At 44.0% G+C, this 18,238-nt stretch overlaps 1 protein-coding gene across 6 annotated transcripts in view; it reads left to right on the top strand.

Moving 5' to 3' along the window:
* Positions 1-18,238, top strand: part of RARB (retinoic acid receptor beta) — a 346,244-nt gene that overhangs the window by 250,240 nt on the left and 77,766 nt on the right. The window contains exons 1-2 of one of the 6 annotated variants that reach the window (XM_075418998.1): positions 1,207-1,283; positions 1,845-1,973. The exons of 4 other annotated variants lie outside the window; for them this stretch is intronic. In XM_075418998.1, coding sequence (XP_075275113.1) covers positions 1,859-1,973 — 115 coding nt within the window. In that variant the 5' untranslated portion in view covers positions 1,207-1,283; positions 1,845-1,858. Of the gene's footprint in view, positions 1-1,206; positions 1,284-1,549; positions 1,974-18,238 lie in introns of those variants that run through there. One more of the 6 variants, XM_009938784.2, reaches the window with a different exon arrangement.

The following is an 18,238-nucleotide window of genomic DNA, read 5'->3' as shown; positions in this document are numbered from 1 at the left end:
AGAAATGGGCAGCAATCGTGGGTTTCATTTTCCAGTTTCCGAGCCCGAGTTAGCTTTGGGGTGGGAAGCGGGGCTCCTCCGTGCCTGGGGAAACTTGGCTTCCTCGCTTCGAAAGAACGTGTGCACGTGGTCACCGAGCTCCTCTCCTTCCCCGTGGGGCAGAGGGAGTGTTTCCACGATGCTGTTCTTCATTTTTAAAGCGTCCGTAGGAATAAGGATGGGTGGAGGCCCTGATGGGGTCTCTCTCTGTGAGCCAGACTTTGTGGAAGGTGGCCGTTTGCCTGCGGAGAGGGCTCCCTGCTGGCTGGGCCCAAATGGTGGCCTGGCCGCAGACCTGGCGAGGCCTCGACGCCCGCTCCTGCCGGGAGGGAGGCAGGGAGGGCTGCCCGCAGCGTGGTTTCCCGGAGACCTTAGTGGGCGTCTGGGTGGGCAGCCCCTTGCCTTCACAATGGCGGCCGGGGGTGCCCGCCCCGGGGAGGGGGTCGCCGCAGCCCCCTTTCCTGGCGCCCTAGGGTGGGGGTCCCGCTCCTCATGGACCTGCTCGTGGCCTTCCCCCCCGAGGAGCTGGGGCTCGTTAGCCCTCTGAAAGCTGATCCAGCCCCTTCGGGGCCATGCCAGAGCCGCGGCCCCTCGCTGCTAATCAGAGACAGGCAGGGCCCGGCGGAGGAAAGCGGCTGCGCGGCTGCCTCCCGCCCCGGGGCCGGGTGCCTGCCAAATCCGACCCGGCGGGGAGCGCTGGGCGGCGTGGCGGGGCGCTGCGGCAGCCATAGGAGGCCTCCGTGTGACTTAGGGGCGAGGGTGGTGGGGAGAGACGGGAGCTGCCGCGCACCCCCACACGCTCCCGTCGGGCCCCGAGGTCCGCCATCTCTGCCGGCGGTGCCGAGCGGGCGTCCCCGCTGGCGTGTGCGGGGCTGGGTGCGGGTGAGGCGGCTCCGCACCCGGCCCCGCCGCCCCAGAAGCTGGGGGGAATTTAAAAACCCTCCGTTCTGTGCAACTGTCTCGATTCCCACCCCCTTCCTCTTCGTCGTTGCCTTTTTTAAAAAAAAAAAAACACCCAACTTTATTATTTTGGGTCTTTTTGCAAGTTGGCCTCCCCGTCCCGCACCCGCTCCGCGGCAGCGGGGCGACTCCGGCGGGGCCGGGGCCGGGGCTAGCGCCTGCCCGGCCGGCTCGGTGCCCGCTGCCCGCCGCCCCGCCCGCTCTCCGCGGGGCTGCCGGGAGCCGCGAAAGGCGTGTGAGAATCCTGGGAGCCGGTGATGTCAGACCGCTCGGGTCATTTGAAGGTTAGCAGCCTGGGAAGGGTTCACGGAAAGTTCACTCGCATATATTAGGCAATTCAATCCTTCATTCCCTGTGACACAAGTAGTAGGAAGTGAGCTGCTGGGAGGCAGGAGGATCTATTCGCGGCCGAGGGGGGATCCCGAGCGCCCGCCGGGCCCGTTCCGCGGCGGGGAGGCGGGCGGGCGGCGGGGCGCGGGGCGCGGCGGGCCGGCGCCCGGGGAGCGGGAGCGGGAGCGGCCCCCGGGGCGGGGCGGGGGGGCCGGTGGGCGCCGGGGCTCGGGGCGCGGGCCGCTTCCCCCCCCCGCGCGCTGGGCTGGCCGGGCAGCCTGGAAAATGGTAAATGATCATTTGGATCAATTACAGGCTTTTAGCTGTGTTGTCTGTCATAATTCATGATTCTGGTCTGGGAAAAAGACCAACAGCCCGCGTGCCAAAAAAGGGGCAGAGTTTGATGGAGTTGGGTCTACTTTTACGTGCCATTTTCCTCCGCGCCTAGAGGAAAGCACTTTCGCAGGCGTTCCGTGCGGGGGGAATCATGTTTGACTGTATGGACGTTCTAGCAGTGAGCCCCGCTCAGATGCTGGATTTCTACACCGCGAGCCCGTCTTCCTGCATGCTCCAGGAGAAGGCTCTCAAAGCGTGCTTCAGTGGATTGGCACAGACAGAGTGGCAGCACCGGCACAGTGCGCAATGTAGGTCCCCACCGTTCTTTTTCCAGTTTAAAGCTGTTGTTGTTATTGTTATATTGTTGCTACTATTATTTGCATGTATTTAAAAAAGAAATACTTGTAATTAAGCGCAGGGGTAATGAGGGGTGGGGGGAGTTTTTGTGCAAAATGTGGGTTTGCAAGCCTTTTTTCTCCTTTTGCCAAGAAAGGAGAACACAGAGAAGCACCGGGCTGCTTGCTGTTCATCCCTTCTCGTGTGGCATACTGATCCTAACAACTGTTGTGGAGCCAAGCAGGAACACGTAAAATCATAATATAAGGCGGCAAATACTTGCAGAACTCCAGCCAGTGAAGGACGAATTTATATAGCATCTCTGTGGTAGTTTTTTTGCTTTGCCTCCTTAACGTAATTTTGTGCCACGTTTGATGATCTGGATGCATGTTGTCTCGAAGTGCATTTTAGCAGAGCAGCCAAGCAACTAAAATGCTGCTCCGTACAGTTCTTGCAAAGACGTGGAGTTGCAGCGGGTAGGTGCCATTCCAAAAATCAGACAGTAGTTCTAAGTTTCCTAAGAAAAGGCAATATTTCTTTGTACTGACCTTGCTGCCACCTTTCTTCTTCACTTTGTTGCTCTAAGAAGTTGCTGTTTTGCTAGAAAACTACTTACTGTGAACACCCTTTGAGTTTAACCATCAATTATTTCTATACCTTGAGATTCAGACAGCGTTGCACTGGTAATGGAAGAGGGAGAGTTAGTGGCAGGACACTTCTGAAAATGTGTGATTGTGTTATAGGGTCTTGATTTGTTACCAAAATACGTAGCTGGTAAACAATGTCAGTATTTTACCACCACAGTTGCAAGTTTGAGAAATGACAAAAAGTGCCAGAAAACGTCACCTTATACTCTGCATAGAAAGCTTGCAGGATGCTTCACTGCTCTGATGGTGATTTAGATAAATGACCTGGCTATCTATCAAAATGTTTTTAGCACGCTCTCGGGCACTTCAGTATACCATTAACCATATAATTCTGTTTGAATTTTTTGTTTTGTGGTATGCTAGAAAGTTACCAGGAAATTAGAATAGTTCTCCCTTCGATGCAGTTTATCTCAAAGGGGTGGAAGGGGGAGCTGAAAAAGAAACAAAAAAAATGCTTGGTGAAATAGTGTGTTTTCCACTCTGCTCAAAAGTTTCCAGTCTCACCGTATGACGCTTGTGTGGGTTGAGTAATGAAAGCAGAATTGTAAAAATCAGTCACTAGCAGCCTACAACACTGCAAATGTTTTGATGTCTTTACAATTAAAATTAGACTGTGAAGTTCAGCATGGGATGTTTGTTTTCTCCGCGCTGTTTTCAAAATGCTTCAAACAAGATGCGAAACAAAACTTTTACTTCAAAATAATGTTACTGGGTATGGGAGAGCTTCAGTTAGGGGAAACAAAGAACCCAAAACAGATGTTTTACTAAAAATGTATTTTCCTCCTTCCATGGTTTAAACTTTAGTATAACTAAAGCGGGAATATGGCGGAAACTTGGAATTAAATAAACTTTCCTGGAGTAGGAGGCATACGCTGTCGTTAAAAGCTTAGAGTCACAAAATACTCTTTAAGTAACTGCTGGTTTAAAAATGTCCTGCTCATTCTCTTGTATGTTGTTAATACCTAGAAGCTAGATTCTTAAAAACAAAATATATGGTGTTTGTTCTTGGGCAAGTTAAACACAGGATTACCCTTATCAGAATGGAATGAGTGGTAAATATGTCATTTGCCTAGGGCCTGTGATAAGAGACAAGTGTTGATAACAGCGAAGTTTAGCTAATCAAAGAAACTCATTTTAAGAAGAGTAAATAAAGAAAGCAGGAAAATGCATTTAGGAATCCAGTCTCATAACTTCGTAAGCAATAGGATTAATCTTCAGTGCATGGGAATTTAAAATCACGGTGGCTGTAATTTGAACTGTGAAAGTTAATGGTACAGAAATGTGGAAAAGCAATTTAGGTATGGTCCAAATGAAGAATTCTGTTTGATTTCTAGAGCAAGATTTATTTTTAATTTTGAAGGAAGTGTACGCACTTTATGGGTGTGGGTAAATATATGTAAACTTACAAAATACTAACATTCTCTCAACATTTAAGGTTTTATTTTGTGTCTCATGAAAATAATGACAAAACCAGCTTTTAATGGTTTAAAGGTTGAATACAAAGATAACAATGTTTAACTCAAGTGTTTCCTGATTCTCTATTTTTAGGAAGACCTCTGTGATTTAATGGAATGTAATCGTACCCAAATTTTGAAATTATTACATGTGTAATAGGTAGGGTTTTTGGTCTAGTTTGTTGTTTTATTTTTGGCTCTGCCATAAAAGCAGTACAGCTGCAGCCATTGCTTTAGGCCTTAGAAATATTACTTTGATAGAGACATGATTGTAGAGTAAAAGGTAAATGGTTGTTGAGGGAATAATACATGGATGATGCAGGCTCTGAACAGGCCAGTAACAATCCCAGACAGGGATTTGGGGTTTCAACTGAAACTGTCAGAATTGGCCATCGCAGGGGTTAGGGCAGAATGCCGTAGGTCTCCAACTTCAGCACATCTTCAGCATTGTTAATCCTGTCCTGATTCACTAAGTAAGCGCACTGCTGTGGCTTCACGAATTTTCTAGTCCATGAGTCTGCAAAGTAAAGATAGAGGGTAAGGCACAACCCAAACATGACCTTAACTTGGGTGGTATTTTTTTCGTCCCCCCCTGTGGGAGGAAAAACCTGCTATGGGTTTGCAGCGCAAATGTTAGCCACTGTATATTGCAAGATGTGTGATGAGCATGCAAAAAATGCCTGATTTTGCGTTTATGTTTTATGTGATATTACTTATATTGTTGTAGGTTTAAAAAGAAATTGTTTATTTGCCAAGAAAATTACCGACTCAGAAATGGGAATAGAACTGACTGCACTTTTAATCATGAGTCATTCTCACTTCTTTTCTTGTAAGATAAAAATCAGGTCAGTATAATCAAATTAGAGAAGAATAGTTCTTAAGAGGACAAAAGAGTTAAGATTGCAAGAGTGAATAATTTATACGTTTTTGAGTAAGGCAGAATTTTCTGCTCCCTTGTAGTGCAGCGACAACAAATACTGAGAGAAAACGAGTAACTTTTGGTGAAACGTGAGCTAAATAATACTGCAGAAGTGGGAACGAGACAGGCCCTGACAGAGGACCTGCAAGGAATGGCGATTTGGCATTGGAAAAGCCTATTAAAAAAGTCTTCATTAGTCTTCGTTAATTAAAGAGGCAAAAAAAAAAAACCCAAATGAGCAGACCCAAAACAAGAGTAAGTTTGTTTGGCAGTATGTAGTGTTTCAGCTAATTACCTCAAGTAGAAGACTACTGCCTACCTCATTTTGTTAGGTTTAGAAGAATTAAGAAATTTGATGAAGGCAGAAGTTACGGATGTGGCAGCAGAATGCAATAGGATGTCCAGGCTGGTGTAGTATACAGTTCTTATTTCGTTTTTGGTGGGAAGTGTTAGCCTGGAAAGGATCTAGCAAGTATTCACTTTCGGAAAGTTTGTGAAACAGGGACTCCAGAAGGCAAGCGTTTTCCTTCTGAATTCTGGATTATTGCAATCATTGGGTCAGGTTCTTGTTCCCTGCAAAGCACTGGAAATACTGGAAACATCTGTGCTTAACAGCGAAAAACTCAATACTTTATTTTCTTTCATCTTTCTGAATTTAAAAACAAACATTTTGAAGTGAAGGACTTGTAATCTGCATTCCCAAGTATCAAATTGCTGCAGGTGTGTTTGCTAGTGCCCAGAAGGCAAGATCTGTTTGAACCAGGTTATTTTCTTTAAAGTTCATCTATAAACTTTACAGCTAAATCGCTAGGACTGATTTGCTTAGGGATACTGTCTTTGTTTAAATTTTTATACTTGTAGCTCTGTGTCCTGAAATACGTGATGAAAAGCATTTGTTCCTGGTCCCCTTCATTCAGAAAAAAAAAAAAAATTGCACAGGGATATTTTTCTTCCAAATTGATAGAAAGGAGAACAACTATTCTCTGCATAGGCTCTGGTTCAGCTGCTGGCACAGGAAGACTCTAATGGACGTGCACCACGTCAAAAACTCGTGCAGACACAAATGATGAGGCGTTCGCCGGTGAAGTCGGGGTGGGATAAGCTTGGAGGAAATGTGGTGTATCTTTGGGTGACTCCCCGCTTGCCTAATGAGTCTGTGCAGCGAGGGTGCAACTTGTCAGAACAAAGCCAGGCTGTCGCGGCGCCGCCTCGACTTGGAGAGGGTTACGGCGAAGTTGAGGAGCTGAAAGAGAGAGAGAGAGAATGTTTCGGACAGCAAAGTTAGCCATCCTTACGTCCAGTTGGATCCTGGCTGACTGCTGAGCCGTCTCGGTTAACCATGCGTGCGTCACGCCGAGGGAAGGGGCTTTGCTGGGGGGTGCACCCCGCTCGGCGGATTATGCTTCCACCTCCCCCAAACACCCCGAGCGACTGTTTTTGCTCAGGTCTAATTTAATACACCGCCCTTTACCCAGCCGATGAACCGCGGCTGTGTCACGCAGCCAGCGTTTGGATTTGGGAGCGGGGTTGTGAAAGGGACATTGTGCTGCTGAGGAGGACTGCTGTCTGCCGCGGCCGGCCGCGCCGGGCCCCGTCCCGTTGAGCCCTCAAAAGCAGAGCACAGCTGCGATGAGTTTCCAGAGCGGTTTGGCCGTCGGGATGGGCGCTGGTATGCGTGCGAGCTGGGGGGAGCATCCCTCTCCCCCTTGCAGTTTGTGCCTGGGGGGCTGGCGGCAGCCTCCGAGCAGCGAATTTACAGGGACGGGCGGCTGGGGCCAAATCAGTTGTGGTTTCGGAGGGCTTTCCAGAGCTTTGCTGGGCTGGAGAGCGCAGCCCCACGAGGAAGGATATCAGTTGATGTGTAAAATGGCCAAGGAGCTTCGGTAAATAGACTTTACCCTTCAAATCCAGAGGTCCTGGCAGCGGCTGTGCAGGAGGGTGGGGTTGTACTTTTCCCCTTCCTGTACTTGGACACTTTTGATTATCCAGACTTTCTGGGGCTGAGCAGGGCTGCCTAATAACAAAGCCTGCATAATATAATTGCCTAAATAGGCCTATTGTCCTTTTCAAGTCGCTGTGCTGTGAAATCTTTCAACTTTTTGCGTAAAATGTTGCGTCTAGTGTTCAGATGGCTTCATGGCTATGGCAAGGAGGAGATCCTTTTCCCTCTTTTCTCATTGCTGCGTGGTTGAGAAGCTGATTATATTCCTGCCCCCTATTGATGTTTACTCCTTTTGGGAAGCAAATATTTTAGCCCCTTCTGGCAGGGTAAACTGCCAAAAGTAATAGGCCTGGAAATACAAAGCTATGATTGATTTTGACCTTTGCTCACGTGCATGAAGTCTGTTCCCATGCAGTGTCACCCATGTCACTTCTTGCTGAAACCCAGGCCCTTTCAAACCACATAGAACCACGAAAATACAAGCCATGAAAAGCTCAAAACTATTCTGAAATAACAGAATAATCATTTTCTCTGTACTGCAAGAAAAAGCGTGGGCATGAGGGTAGCATAGCTGGGTTTTTCTAGCAGGCAAACCAGGAGTAATGTCTTTCATCTGCTGCTGCCTTTTTATGAGAACCATATTCTAGGTACAAAGTAAACAAACTGGTATCATGTGGGAATGATTCTTCTGTGCAGTCTTTCAGTCGCAGTAACCTTAGCTGTTCCTCCTAATTGTGATCAGTAAACAACTTTCATCCAAAAATGTGGATTTTAAACTGTCTTTTAAAAAGCAGTCTAAGGTATGGGATTTTATTAATCCGTCATTGCATGAGCAAATGTGTTTCAAAAGTTAAGAATGTCAGAAACAGTAGCCTAAAGTTAGCATCCTAAATCCACATTTCATGGCTTCGTTTCCAAATATGCTGAGCATCTAGGAGCTCCCTCAGCGCTTTTAAAAACAGGCTGCATATTTAAATGACCAAATACTCTTTAGAACCTTCATTTAATATTAAAAAAAATTTTAAAGGACTTTCCCACTCCCCACAAACTCTATGAAAAAGTAATTCAATGACAGAGTTCACAACATTAATGATAGAAGTAGAGACACTTGTAAAACAAAGTAGAACTTGTTTATAAGAGCATATTACTCTCTTTCTATAAATTTACAAGTCAGGTTTGCAGAATTACACATTTAAACCACAAACCGAAGCTTTTCCCCGGTATTTTGTCTGACTCTCAGATTTTCCCAATTTTCTGTTTGCTTCCTTGCAATAAAGTCTGCTCATCAGATATTAATCTGAGACAGTTTCAGACTTGTGGTTTATTTTTTTAATAGCTAGCTTATATTCTTCATATACTCACTCATCATTAGCAGCTGCTCAGGATTGTTTTCCCAGTGACAGCGAATTAATATGACTGTGGTCACTGTGCATTTTGCTTATTTTGGGGGGGTGGAGGGGAAAAATCTAGCTTCCTTCAGCTCATTTTAGTAATCTGAATAGGAGCGGAGAGCTTGCATCATGTGACGGGGCGGCTCACAGCAGCTCACCAGTATGGGGTCCCTGTGTGAGAACCTCCCTTGTACATGACAATCTGATAAGGATATCATGTGGTTTAGAAACACATTCCCACAATGTTAGCTTCTTTGTCCCTTTATTTGGGAGTGGGTAGGAAAAAAACTTTAACAAACTAATGCCAGCCCTTATATAACAGACCCTACTTTCTTTCAGCGTTCTGTTTGAGTCTTACAGCTTCTTCAAATACTTTTAAGAGAGATGGAAATATAATCCAGCAAGTCTGTGTAAAGAATCCTAGACACAGAGTATATAATATACCTTCTGTTCCCCTTAGACAAGGTGATTTTTCTTTCCCCTGCTTATACCATATATAAACTGAATATTATAAAACTATGTAAGTTAAATATACACATGCAAGCGACACTTGTATAGGTTTAATAGGTTAAAGCTTGAATGAGTATTTATAAATTCTTGGAGTGCTCTGGATCTTCGCCACTAAGGACTCGGTGTTAAAGTCCATCCATAGTTTGGATGGATTTCCGTTTTATGCACTTTCCATGACTTACATTTTACCCTCGAAGTGCATCCCCTAAGAAAAAGAGCAGACAAATGTCTCACAACAAAGAGTTTTTTTAGCACCGCTTAGTTTCTTTTAATAGTTTGGAGGATCTCTCTCCATTGAACCATAATATTTTTCTCTAGGCTCACATTGTATTTTGAACAAGGATCTTTGTACAATAAAATGACAAATTAAGTATATTTTTGTCTTTTAGAGCCTTATCTAGTGAAGCAGTTAAATGCACTCAACCCTCCACCTTTGATTTTAAGAAGAGTTTCAGACAGAGGGTAGTCGTATGAATGAGCCTTTAATGTATTTATGTACCACTGCTTTTATGAAATACCAGTAAAAGCTAATGCCATTGAGCTGGATGTTCAGCACAATGAACATTCAATATTTCTTTTCTTCTTAGAAAGAAAGAAGGATTATTCTCCTGTAAAGTTGTATGGCAGAGGTGTGGAGCAATTAAACAAGTTGCCCAGTATTGCACCAACCAGTGACAACGTCTACCATTTGATTTAACTCAGATTTCCTTCAGTGGGTGCTTCAGTCCTGGAAAGTCATTTGTGACAATAAGATACGAACAGTGGAAAGAATGGTTCAATTTAAAAAAAAAAAGAAAAAAGGCAGTCAAAAACCACAAAAAAAAATCTCTCAAATCCTGTCATTTTTTTATTTGAAGTGCAGCTTGTGGTGAGTTCCTGAAATGGCCATTACACCGTGCCAGTGGTCTTTTCCACCAAGCTGGCTGGTGGTGCAGCGGCACATGGTATAGAGGTGTGCATCGCTTTTCCTCTGAGCCTTCCTTGTCATCTTCCAGCCTTGCAGCAGAATTGCTCCTCTGCCAGCTGGTGACGAATACCAAGAGGATTCCCAGGCCCCTGCATCACAAGTGGATGTAACAGCATCTGAGTTGCTTTAAGTATTTCGCTTGTTCACCAATACCCACCTGGGATGGAGGTGTTCAGGCATGGCACAGCTGTACCCTGGCTTTCGGGGGTCTCGGAGCCCCCTGCCCTCAGGGAGTAGCCTTGGGCAGGGACCGGGGCAGGGAGCAGGCTCCTCTGCCACTCACCTCTTCCCGTCTCCCAAGCGCCTCTCTTATTCCTCATCTTGTACCCCAAAACCCACAGCGAAGACCAGCGTTGCCTGTCTTTCTAAGACTGAACGTTGACTCGCACACGAAGAAGGAGGACTTGGAACACTGTGTCACAGTGCCATCTGGTGATACCTGCCCAGACCTCCCCGCTGGTGGGGCCTGCGGCCGCCGAGACTGGTGGCCCATAGACGGGTGCGTTCCCGGGGACCCTGGTCCAGGCGCCGGGTGGTGCCTGTGCACCCCGGAGCTCGTATCTCCAAGGTTTTTTGCACAGCGCTCTGGGTTGCTCTCGTCAAAGATCCTGTCTCCTCCACGAACCTTCCCTTCGAAGCAGGGAGCGCTGACCCACAAATCTGCGGTTTTGGCTTGGGGCACAAGTCAAAGGACTTGGCTAAAAAAGTCACACGTGTGAGATTTTTATTGTTCAGATCAGGTCCTGAGGGGGGGTGGATTTGCTTGTTTGTAAGCAGCGGTTCGTACTTCTGCCTCTCAGCTTGTGGTCTGAGGAGGTTTTTCTTTTTTCCCCTCTGTCTTTCAGAGTATTCCTTTGCATTGCTCTGTTGTTTGGGTTGCTCTTTTCATTCATTTGAGGAAGAAATTTTATTAGTTACTGGATCAGGGTATATGTCAGATCCTCCTTAGTGGCTGGCTGGGAAGTGTCAGAGACCTATGTCTCTTAAAAGATCCTTCTGTTTTCACCCCACGCTTTGAACACCACGATGTAAAATGCAGTACAAATTGCAAATCACCTATGTCTTTCAGATATCTTTCAGGTATCTCTGCAGAGTGCCTTTGGGGGGGGGGGGGGTAACAGACTTTTCCCAAGTCCTCGTACCCCAGTGAGCCTCAGCCGCCTTCTCTCAGTTCAGAGAGCACATTCCGGCTGTGTTTTTCTAGTTGCGCGTATCGTCACATGCTATGCAGGTTAGGTATGTGGACTGCTCGTCTTTCTACGCTTTGCGTGTATTGCCACACTCGCCTCTCTGAGACCATGCCAGTAAGGATCCATCATCTCTCCCAGGTTTTGAAACGAAGCCTTCGGCTGCCTGCAAGAAGTCAGAGCTGACTCACATCCGTCGGCGTTTTTTTTTTTTCCTTATCCAAATCCTTTCCTTTCTCTGTGTTTTGGAGGGGTCCTGCAAGACTTCATGGTTGAAGCGTGAGCTGTGTGTTGGGAAGCACTGCGTGTCTGGACATGGTTTGGGAAAATAGCTGTTCCCCGCTCCCTGAAATGGAGTCCAGTATGAGCGCTGCCATTGTTCACAGGGCCTGTTTCCACCTTTACTGAAATGTGGAAGCAGAGCTTAGTTACAGCATGGTACGCTGGCACTGCCCACTAATACCGCGTTCGTTAGGCTTTGGCTAACCTGAATTTCTGCGCAGAACAAGAAGATACTCTGACGAAAGGAGGTGAGGAAGGAATGACGCAATTAAATGAGATTAAATTCGAGTATCGGTTTCCCTGGAACATGCATTTGGCTCTTTACCAACAATCTTCCCCATTTTTCAAATAAACACATATTTTCACATGATAACTCTATCTGAAATATTAATGCTTGCAGGGCTGCATTACCTTTGTTTCTTCATCAAAGTCCATTACTATGAAAAGGCTGCTGTTCCTTAGGCTGTTTCAGCTTCCAAAGAATTTTAGGGCCTGGTCTATTGGAAAGCTTGGGGGTATAATTAGGGAAAATGGAAATAGATGCAAGAGAAATTTAGTTCCTGATGTTTTAATTTAGTGTAGCACTGCCATGTGTTGTTGAAGAGGATTCTTAAAGGCAAACATAATTATTTCATTATGGTCTTCAGAATGCTTTCATTGGTCTTAATGACAAGAAGCTGCATAAGGAGTCATACATTTTAATTAGGCCTTCTTATATTTACATCAGATAAATAACAAATAATTGATGAAAAACAAGTCTTCTGAATGGATGATTTCACACAGAGCTCTGGTTACAGTTTAATGATAAAACATTTCTCTTATTGCTTTACATTTTAATTATCTAAAATTATTACACTAGCAGAGATCTCAAAATACTGTTATTTCCATGCATTTCATTAGATTCACAACTTATTTATATGAATCTGAAGCTAAGAGGAAAGGTGGTTTTCAACGTGTATCCCTTACAATCAGTTTCCAGCTTTATTAATTTCATTATGCTTTCATTTCTTCTACTTAGATACCTTTTGTGTGTGTGTGTGATAGACTCTCCAGTAAAAGCTAGTGGGAAGAGTCAGACTTTTTCCTGTGTCTACAAAGGAGCAAGCCCTGTCAGTGTTAAAGTCCTAAAACTCCTTTCGAGGTCAAGTAGGGAGTATGCAATTGTAGGGCTTGTAGTGGAATTTTCTAAGGAAAGATTTGATGCCTCTTTCTCACCAGCTTAGTTGAAAGTTGTATTCGTAAATCTCTTTGATTTTCTTTGAAATCTTACCAATACCCTTTTATAATTGTGTGTGTGCTTGCAGCTGCATTTAAAATACTGTTTTTTTTCTTTTCTTTACCCCCTTTATTAGATGCTTTGTAACACCAGGATAAATTATTTATTTATGCTACTTGCAAGAGTATTCCATGTTTGCGAGCTCTCTGGCCTTTCATTTTTGTAACAAAACGTATTTCACATGATTCATTTCTGCGAGCATACAGAATGCTAATTGTTGTTATTGATTTTAAATTCCGCAACCATTACAAGTAACCCAGATGAGTGGCAGATAAAGAGTAATAATCCATGGAGTTGTGGAAGTGTTTCGTGTTTGTCTGTAGTACTTTATGTGATCAATAGTAACTGCCCCATTGAAACTAACTGCTGTATCAAATAACAGTAAATCAAATGAATGTGCTTACAGATTATTTATTGAAAGCTTTAATTGTTCACTGGGGCCCTGCTTATCTCAGGAAACAATAGAAGGCAGTGATCAGGAAAACTGGTTTGCAAATGCCGGGGGTGCCGTGAAGCAGCGAGGTCTCCCCTGTGCCTGGGTGGTGTGAGGGCTGTGCAGAGCAACGGGCCCCTGGCCCGCCGGGGTTGCCCGTGCGCTGGGATTGCCCGCAGGGGGAGGTTGGTCAGAGGTGTGCTTGCTCAGAGAGCATCTCTCGGGTTCACAGGTTGCTCTTTTTTTAATTATTATTTTTATAGTGGTCTCTTTGGATGACATACGTGTCTTACCTGGTGGGTTGAAGCGTGGGAAAAAAACTAGTAAGATTTCCCAAAATTTCCAAGAGGTCCATGTAATAAGAGACAGAACAGGATCAAACCTTAGAAAGGGAAGTAAAGGAAAGCATACGAAACTTATTCTGTGGAAAGCATACCTAGCTATATTACAGTTTGGAGCAATTGTACGCTGCTGTACAGTTGTCAGACTGGTGCAAATACTAAGAAATTAAAAACAATGATGTCTGACAACCCCATGCCATTGTATTTTACTGATTCCTTAAAATGGCTGCTCTGCCTTGTCACAGTCACTCCATGAAGTACTAGTGCCACAGGCTGGAGGTTTTCTGGGCCTTGAAAGTGAAGTGGATAGTCTTAAAGGCAGTTTCATTATTATCCATGATTTTTTTTTAATAGCCTCGGTGTGTTGTCATTTATGCTTTGCTGTGGCTTCAGAATCCTCTCAGTATCAGCTGAGGGACTAAATCTGTCCTTCAGCAAATTCAAGAAGGTGGCACTGAGTGAATTTGCATTTAATAACATACATTTCCAACCGTGACAACTGGGAAAGCATTTGTAAAAAATGAGCTTAATTTCTACAGAAAATGATGGCTCAAATCTCTCAAACATGGCAGGAAAAGGTTTTTTTTCCCCTAAAAATACGTGTTTTGTGAAATGTACTTGTATGGATATGTGTAATACTGGATAATCATAATATAGACATTTTTAAATTATTAAAGCACAGTAGCCAGAGATCTTCTGGAATTGAATCTCACTTGAAAAAACTAACTTCCTTTTTTCAAAATATAAGCTTTGCCTTTCGTTTCTTGGGAAATCAGGTGTCATGACTAAAAGCTGCTTGTCCAGCTCTTTGGAAATAAAGTATTTCCTTTTTATCCTGTTCTGTATAAAATACAGTTGACGTTTTCCTGTTCGTAAGGCTGGGATGTTGCAGTCAGTTGCGAGCACCGTGGCTGGGCAGAAAACCCCAAGTCACTGTTGAAAGTAGGGACTGAAGAAGAAAGACCAGGTAACTAGAAAATACTATTTGCACGTATGTGTTTCCCTACAGTACAGTGTGTACATATTTTTTCTCTTCCGAATGAGAATGGTACCAACAGATGACAGACAGGTAAAAGTATGAGAACTCCTTACTCCAAGGGTTTAGTAGGAAAATCCACTGCAGGTAGAGAATAGGAGGACACGATACTGGGAAACGTGCTCTCCAGTTGCGGTCCTCATCTTTCACCAGTGTCTTGTGAGTGTCTTATTTTATTGATCTTTGGTCTTCTAGGCAGAGAGTAGGGGTGTGCTGTGAGCCCAGTAGCAGCATTGCTGCCACTTTGCTCCAGGACCCTGAGCTCCTTCCCAGCATTCAGCTTCTGCTGCACCTACTCTGAAAGGGGCAGGGGGATGCTTGCCAGGTTAACCGCACCAGTGGAAAGTAAATTGCACCTATAAAAATCTTAAAAAATAGGTATCACATATATGTAAACTCAATGACAAGGGCTCTGAATTACAAGGAGAGGAAATTTGCTAGTGTCTTTAGTTTTTCGTGGTACCTTCTCCACTGCGTTGTCATCTTTTGTCTGGCAGATATTCCGTTCAGAAATATTGAAATTCCGCTCAGGCAAGCATTACAGCTTGAAAAACTATTTTATTTCCCCCCTCAAAAGATACTGGCGATGCTCAGCTCTTAAATATTCCATGAACTCGAATTTCTTACATTGGCATCAAAAACGTTGAGGTGAGCTGCGCTTAGTAATGCCCTGTCTTGGTCTGGCGTGCTGAGGGGATGGAGGAGGACAGGCTCTGTCCCTGTTTTGCTCTCAGATGTTGCAGATGTAGGAGCACTGGAGGATGTCAGAAAGGTTAAATTTTGGTCTGACTGCCCTTCTAGTTGCAGATAAGCCCAAGTGATGAAAGCCATTTTTTCCTGTTATGTCGTGTCTAAATGGAAGTAATGTATTGTTTTAATTATACCCCCACAGTCGCAGCAGCAAAGCAATGTGGGTGCAATTAGGCTGGTGTGAAAAATAGTCCTCACACTTTACTAGGGAAGTAAGCTGTGTGGATATAAAACATCTATATACAGGCAGAGGTACCCCAGGGGTTCACTGCAGTAACGCTCGGGGCATGGGAGGTGTGTACCGGGGTATCTGCTCGGTTTTAAGAAGCCGCCTTTGCCTCTCCCAGTCCGTTCGGTGCCCTGTCCTCTGCGGGAGGAAACGCGCAGCTCCATTTCCCGGCCCCAGGCTTCGCTGGTTCAGCCCATTCCGTCCCCTGCCCCACTGCGGGACGACACCTTACTCGAGAAAGATTCGTACCTTGGGGTGGCATAATGCCAAGGAAAAAAGGTTGGTGGCGAGGGCCCGAGAGTGGGATCCTGAGCAATGAGGTAGAAGCTTCGCAGTTGCCCGCTGCCTCGTAAAAACAGGCGGGTGGCTGTGTGACAGGGTGGCTCTCAAACAAAATAAGGGGTTAGACCTCCTTTTCTAAGGAAATCAAAACTTAGAATTAGCAGAGCAATAAAAGCCTTCTAAAGCAAAAGCTGGAAACAATACATTTTTAATAAAATGGGCAGTTACTCTAATTGCTGAACCCCTACTGCTCAATTTCTTTTAGTGCCCTTATTCATTAAATTCAGCATACTTATACTTATTATTTACAGATGTATGCGTTTTCAGTTGTTTGTAGAAACCATGCTTTGCAGAAAGCTGTGGATGGTATAATACTAATTTGTAAGTGTTTATTGCTGCCTACAATATGCAATTTTAAAAACAGTTAAAAATAACGGTAGAGCTCATCACTGGAGTCAACCCCAAACTGCCCATGAAAAGTGAAATATTAGTACTGTGCATCGCCTTAAAGGTTATAGGCCATTTGTAGCGGATTGATAGCATACCCATTAATGAAGAATTTACCTGTTCTTAAAGATTTTAAGCTCAGCAGTCTGGTTTCTAGGTATTATTCTAATGTAACCCATTTGAACATATGTGAAGGAGTTCATAATTGCCCTTGTAAATGGGTATAGAAAGGAGGGTATATAAATCAATTAGTGATATCCAGCAGTGTGGCTGTAATACAAATTAATTGGGATGATAAGCGTTTTAACTGCTATTACACTTACTTGAAATAGTTTTGATCATTGAATTGGCCCTTGTTGAGTCACTCTATTAATTTTAAGATTTAAAAACACCTAAAGATCAAAATGTCCTGAATTAATGGTCCTGAAGTTTCAGAAATAAAATGATATGTAAAATATTGCATAGCAAGTCAGTTTTACTGCATTTCCAAACAAAGCACAACAGTTTTATTTTGTTCATGTGGTACTGAACAACTGTGTAATAGTATTACATGATTAAAGATATTAAAACACTCATTTTCTTGCTGGATTCAAGCCACAGTAAAAAGCCATGATGAATGGTGTCACAAGAACATGTTGAATATATGGAAAATAAAAAATTTATTTGGCAGATGTAGTAATACCAGAAACTAATACCGACTTGGATAGGAGGCGAGATTTCAAGAATAAAATCATTCTCTGAATTATTCTGTTTGGATGCTTGAAAAGATTTGAAGATAAAAGAGAAGTCCTCAAAACACTATAAAACATTTAATAACTGCGAATGGAGATTTTATGACTCAGTAAAATATCTGGTGTGTAGAGATTAGAGTAACTATTTCATTTCCCTTGCAATTTTTATTTGTTATTGAAGATACTGGATCTGAGTTTTCTCCCATTTATGTTTACAAGCCAAGAGTCTTTCTTGGAATCGGTGAGGTGACAAGACTGTAAAACGTATCTGAAAAAAGAATCAGGCCCCTGTTATTTTGAGTGTTTTCTCCCTCACAATGTGCCTTTTTTCTTACTTTTGATCCTGCAGGGAAAACATGCTGAATTTGTGTCGCCACAGTTGTATCAATAGGACATCGAAATAAGCTCCACTTTTATAAATAAAGAACAGAGAGGCCAGAGTTGTCATCCTCTCTAAATTTGTGTCACTTCTTTGCCTACACCACTTTATTCCAGATGAGGATCTGACCTTGGGAATTCTCTGGTAAAGCAAACAAGGCCTGAACTGTAAGAAAGGTTCGCTTTCAAAGGAAAATCTAGCTTCACACAAATGGTAGCACAATTACAGAAATTTTTTTAAAGAAGATCCTATTTTTCAGTTTTGCAGTAATGCGGAATCTTCACTTGAGACTGATGCGATTTTGCATGGTAGTGGCCAGGCAGAAAATCACCGACCTGAAAAAACTACAGAGCTAGCATCTTTCGGATGTTTTTCTTCAGTTTTCCGTGCGATTTCTTTTTTTCATTGAACATGTTTTCTTTTTCATTTTGAAGGTAGGCTCCTAATACAAACTGATGAGCTGCTGCCCTGTAAACTCCGCCGTGCCTGCCAAACCCTCCGGCCATCCTGTCTGTATGCGTACTTTCACCCTGGCTCACTCGTGGTGTCTTGCCTGGCCATTTATTTAGCGAAAGACGCTCCTGTTCTCAGTTACTAGCGCATCATTAACTCTCGCTGCCTGGAGAGTAACACAGGTATAACCAGACGCAGCTCTTGTCCCTGATATAATTAATCCCGACAAGCTTTCCACGTTTGCTCAGGTGTGAATGCATCTCTCCGGCTACACAGACACATAAACTCAGATGTAGAAATGCTTTGCTGATATAACTGTAAAAAAAAAGAAACAGCTTGAAAAACAGTATCATTTTCTTTGGAAAGACGATACAAACACAAATCTGGTATGTTAGTTATAGATACTTCCCCCAGGTTTAGTAGAGCTGATGCTTGAGAACCAGGCATTGCAAACCAGGGTAAACCTTACTCCTGATTGAAAATATCCTCCTGAGCAAACCTGCAGAATTTGAGTCTGCTCTTAAGGACTGCAGCCTCCTCGTTGTTCTTTACAGCTAACTGTAGTAAATATGTGTGTAGAG

The sequence above is a fragment of the Opisthocomus hoazin genome, chromosome 4 (assembly GCF_030867145.1).
Source record: "Opisthocomus hoazin isolate bOpiHoa1 chromosome 4, bOpiHoa1.hap1, whole genome shotgun sequence".
NCBI classification, from domain to species: Eukaryota; Metazoa; Chordata; class Aves; order Opisthocomiformes; family Opisthocomidae; genus Opisthocomus; species Opisthocomus hoazin.
This window is presented reverse-complemented; position numbering and strand designations above follow the sequence as displayed.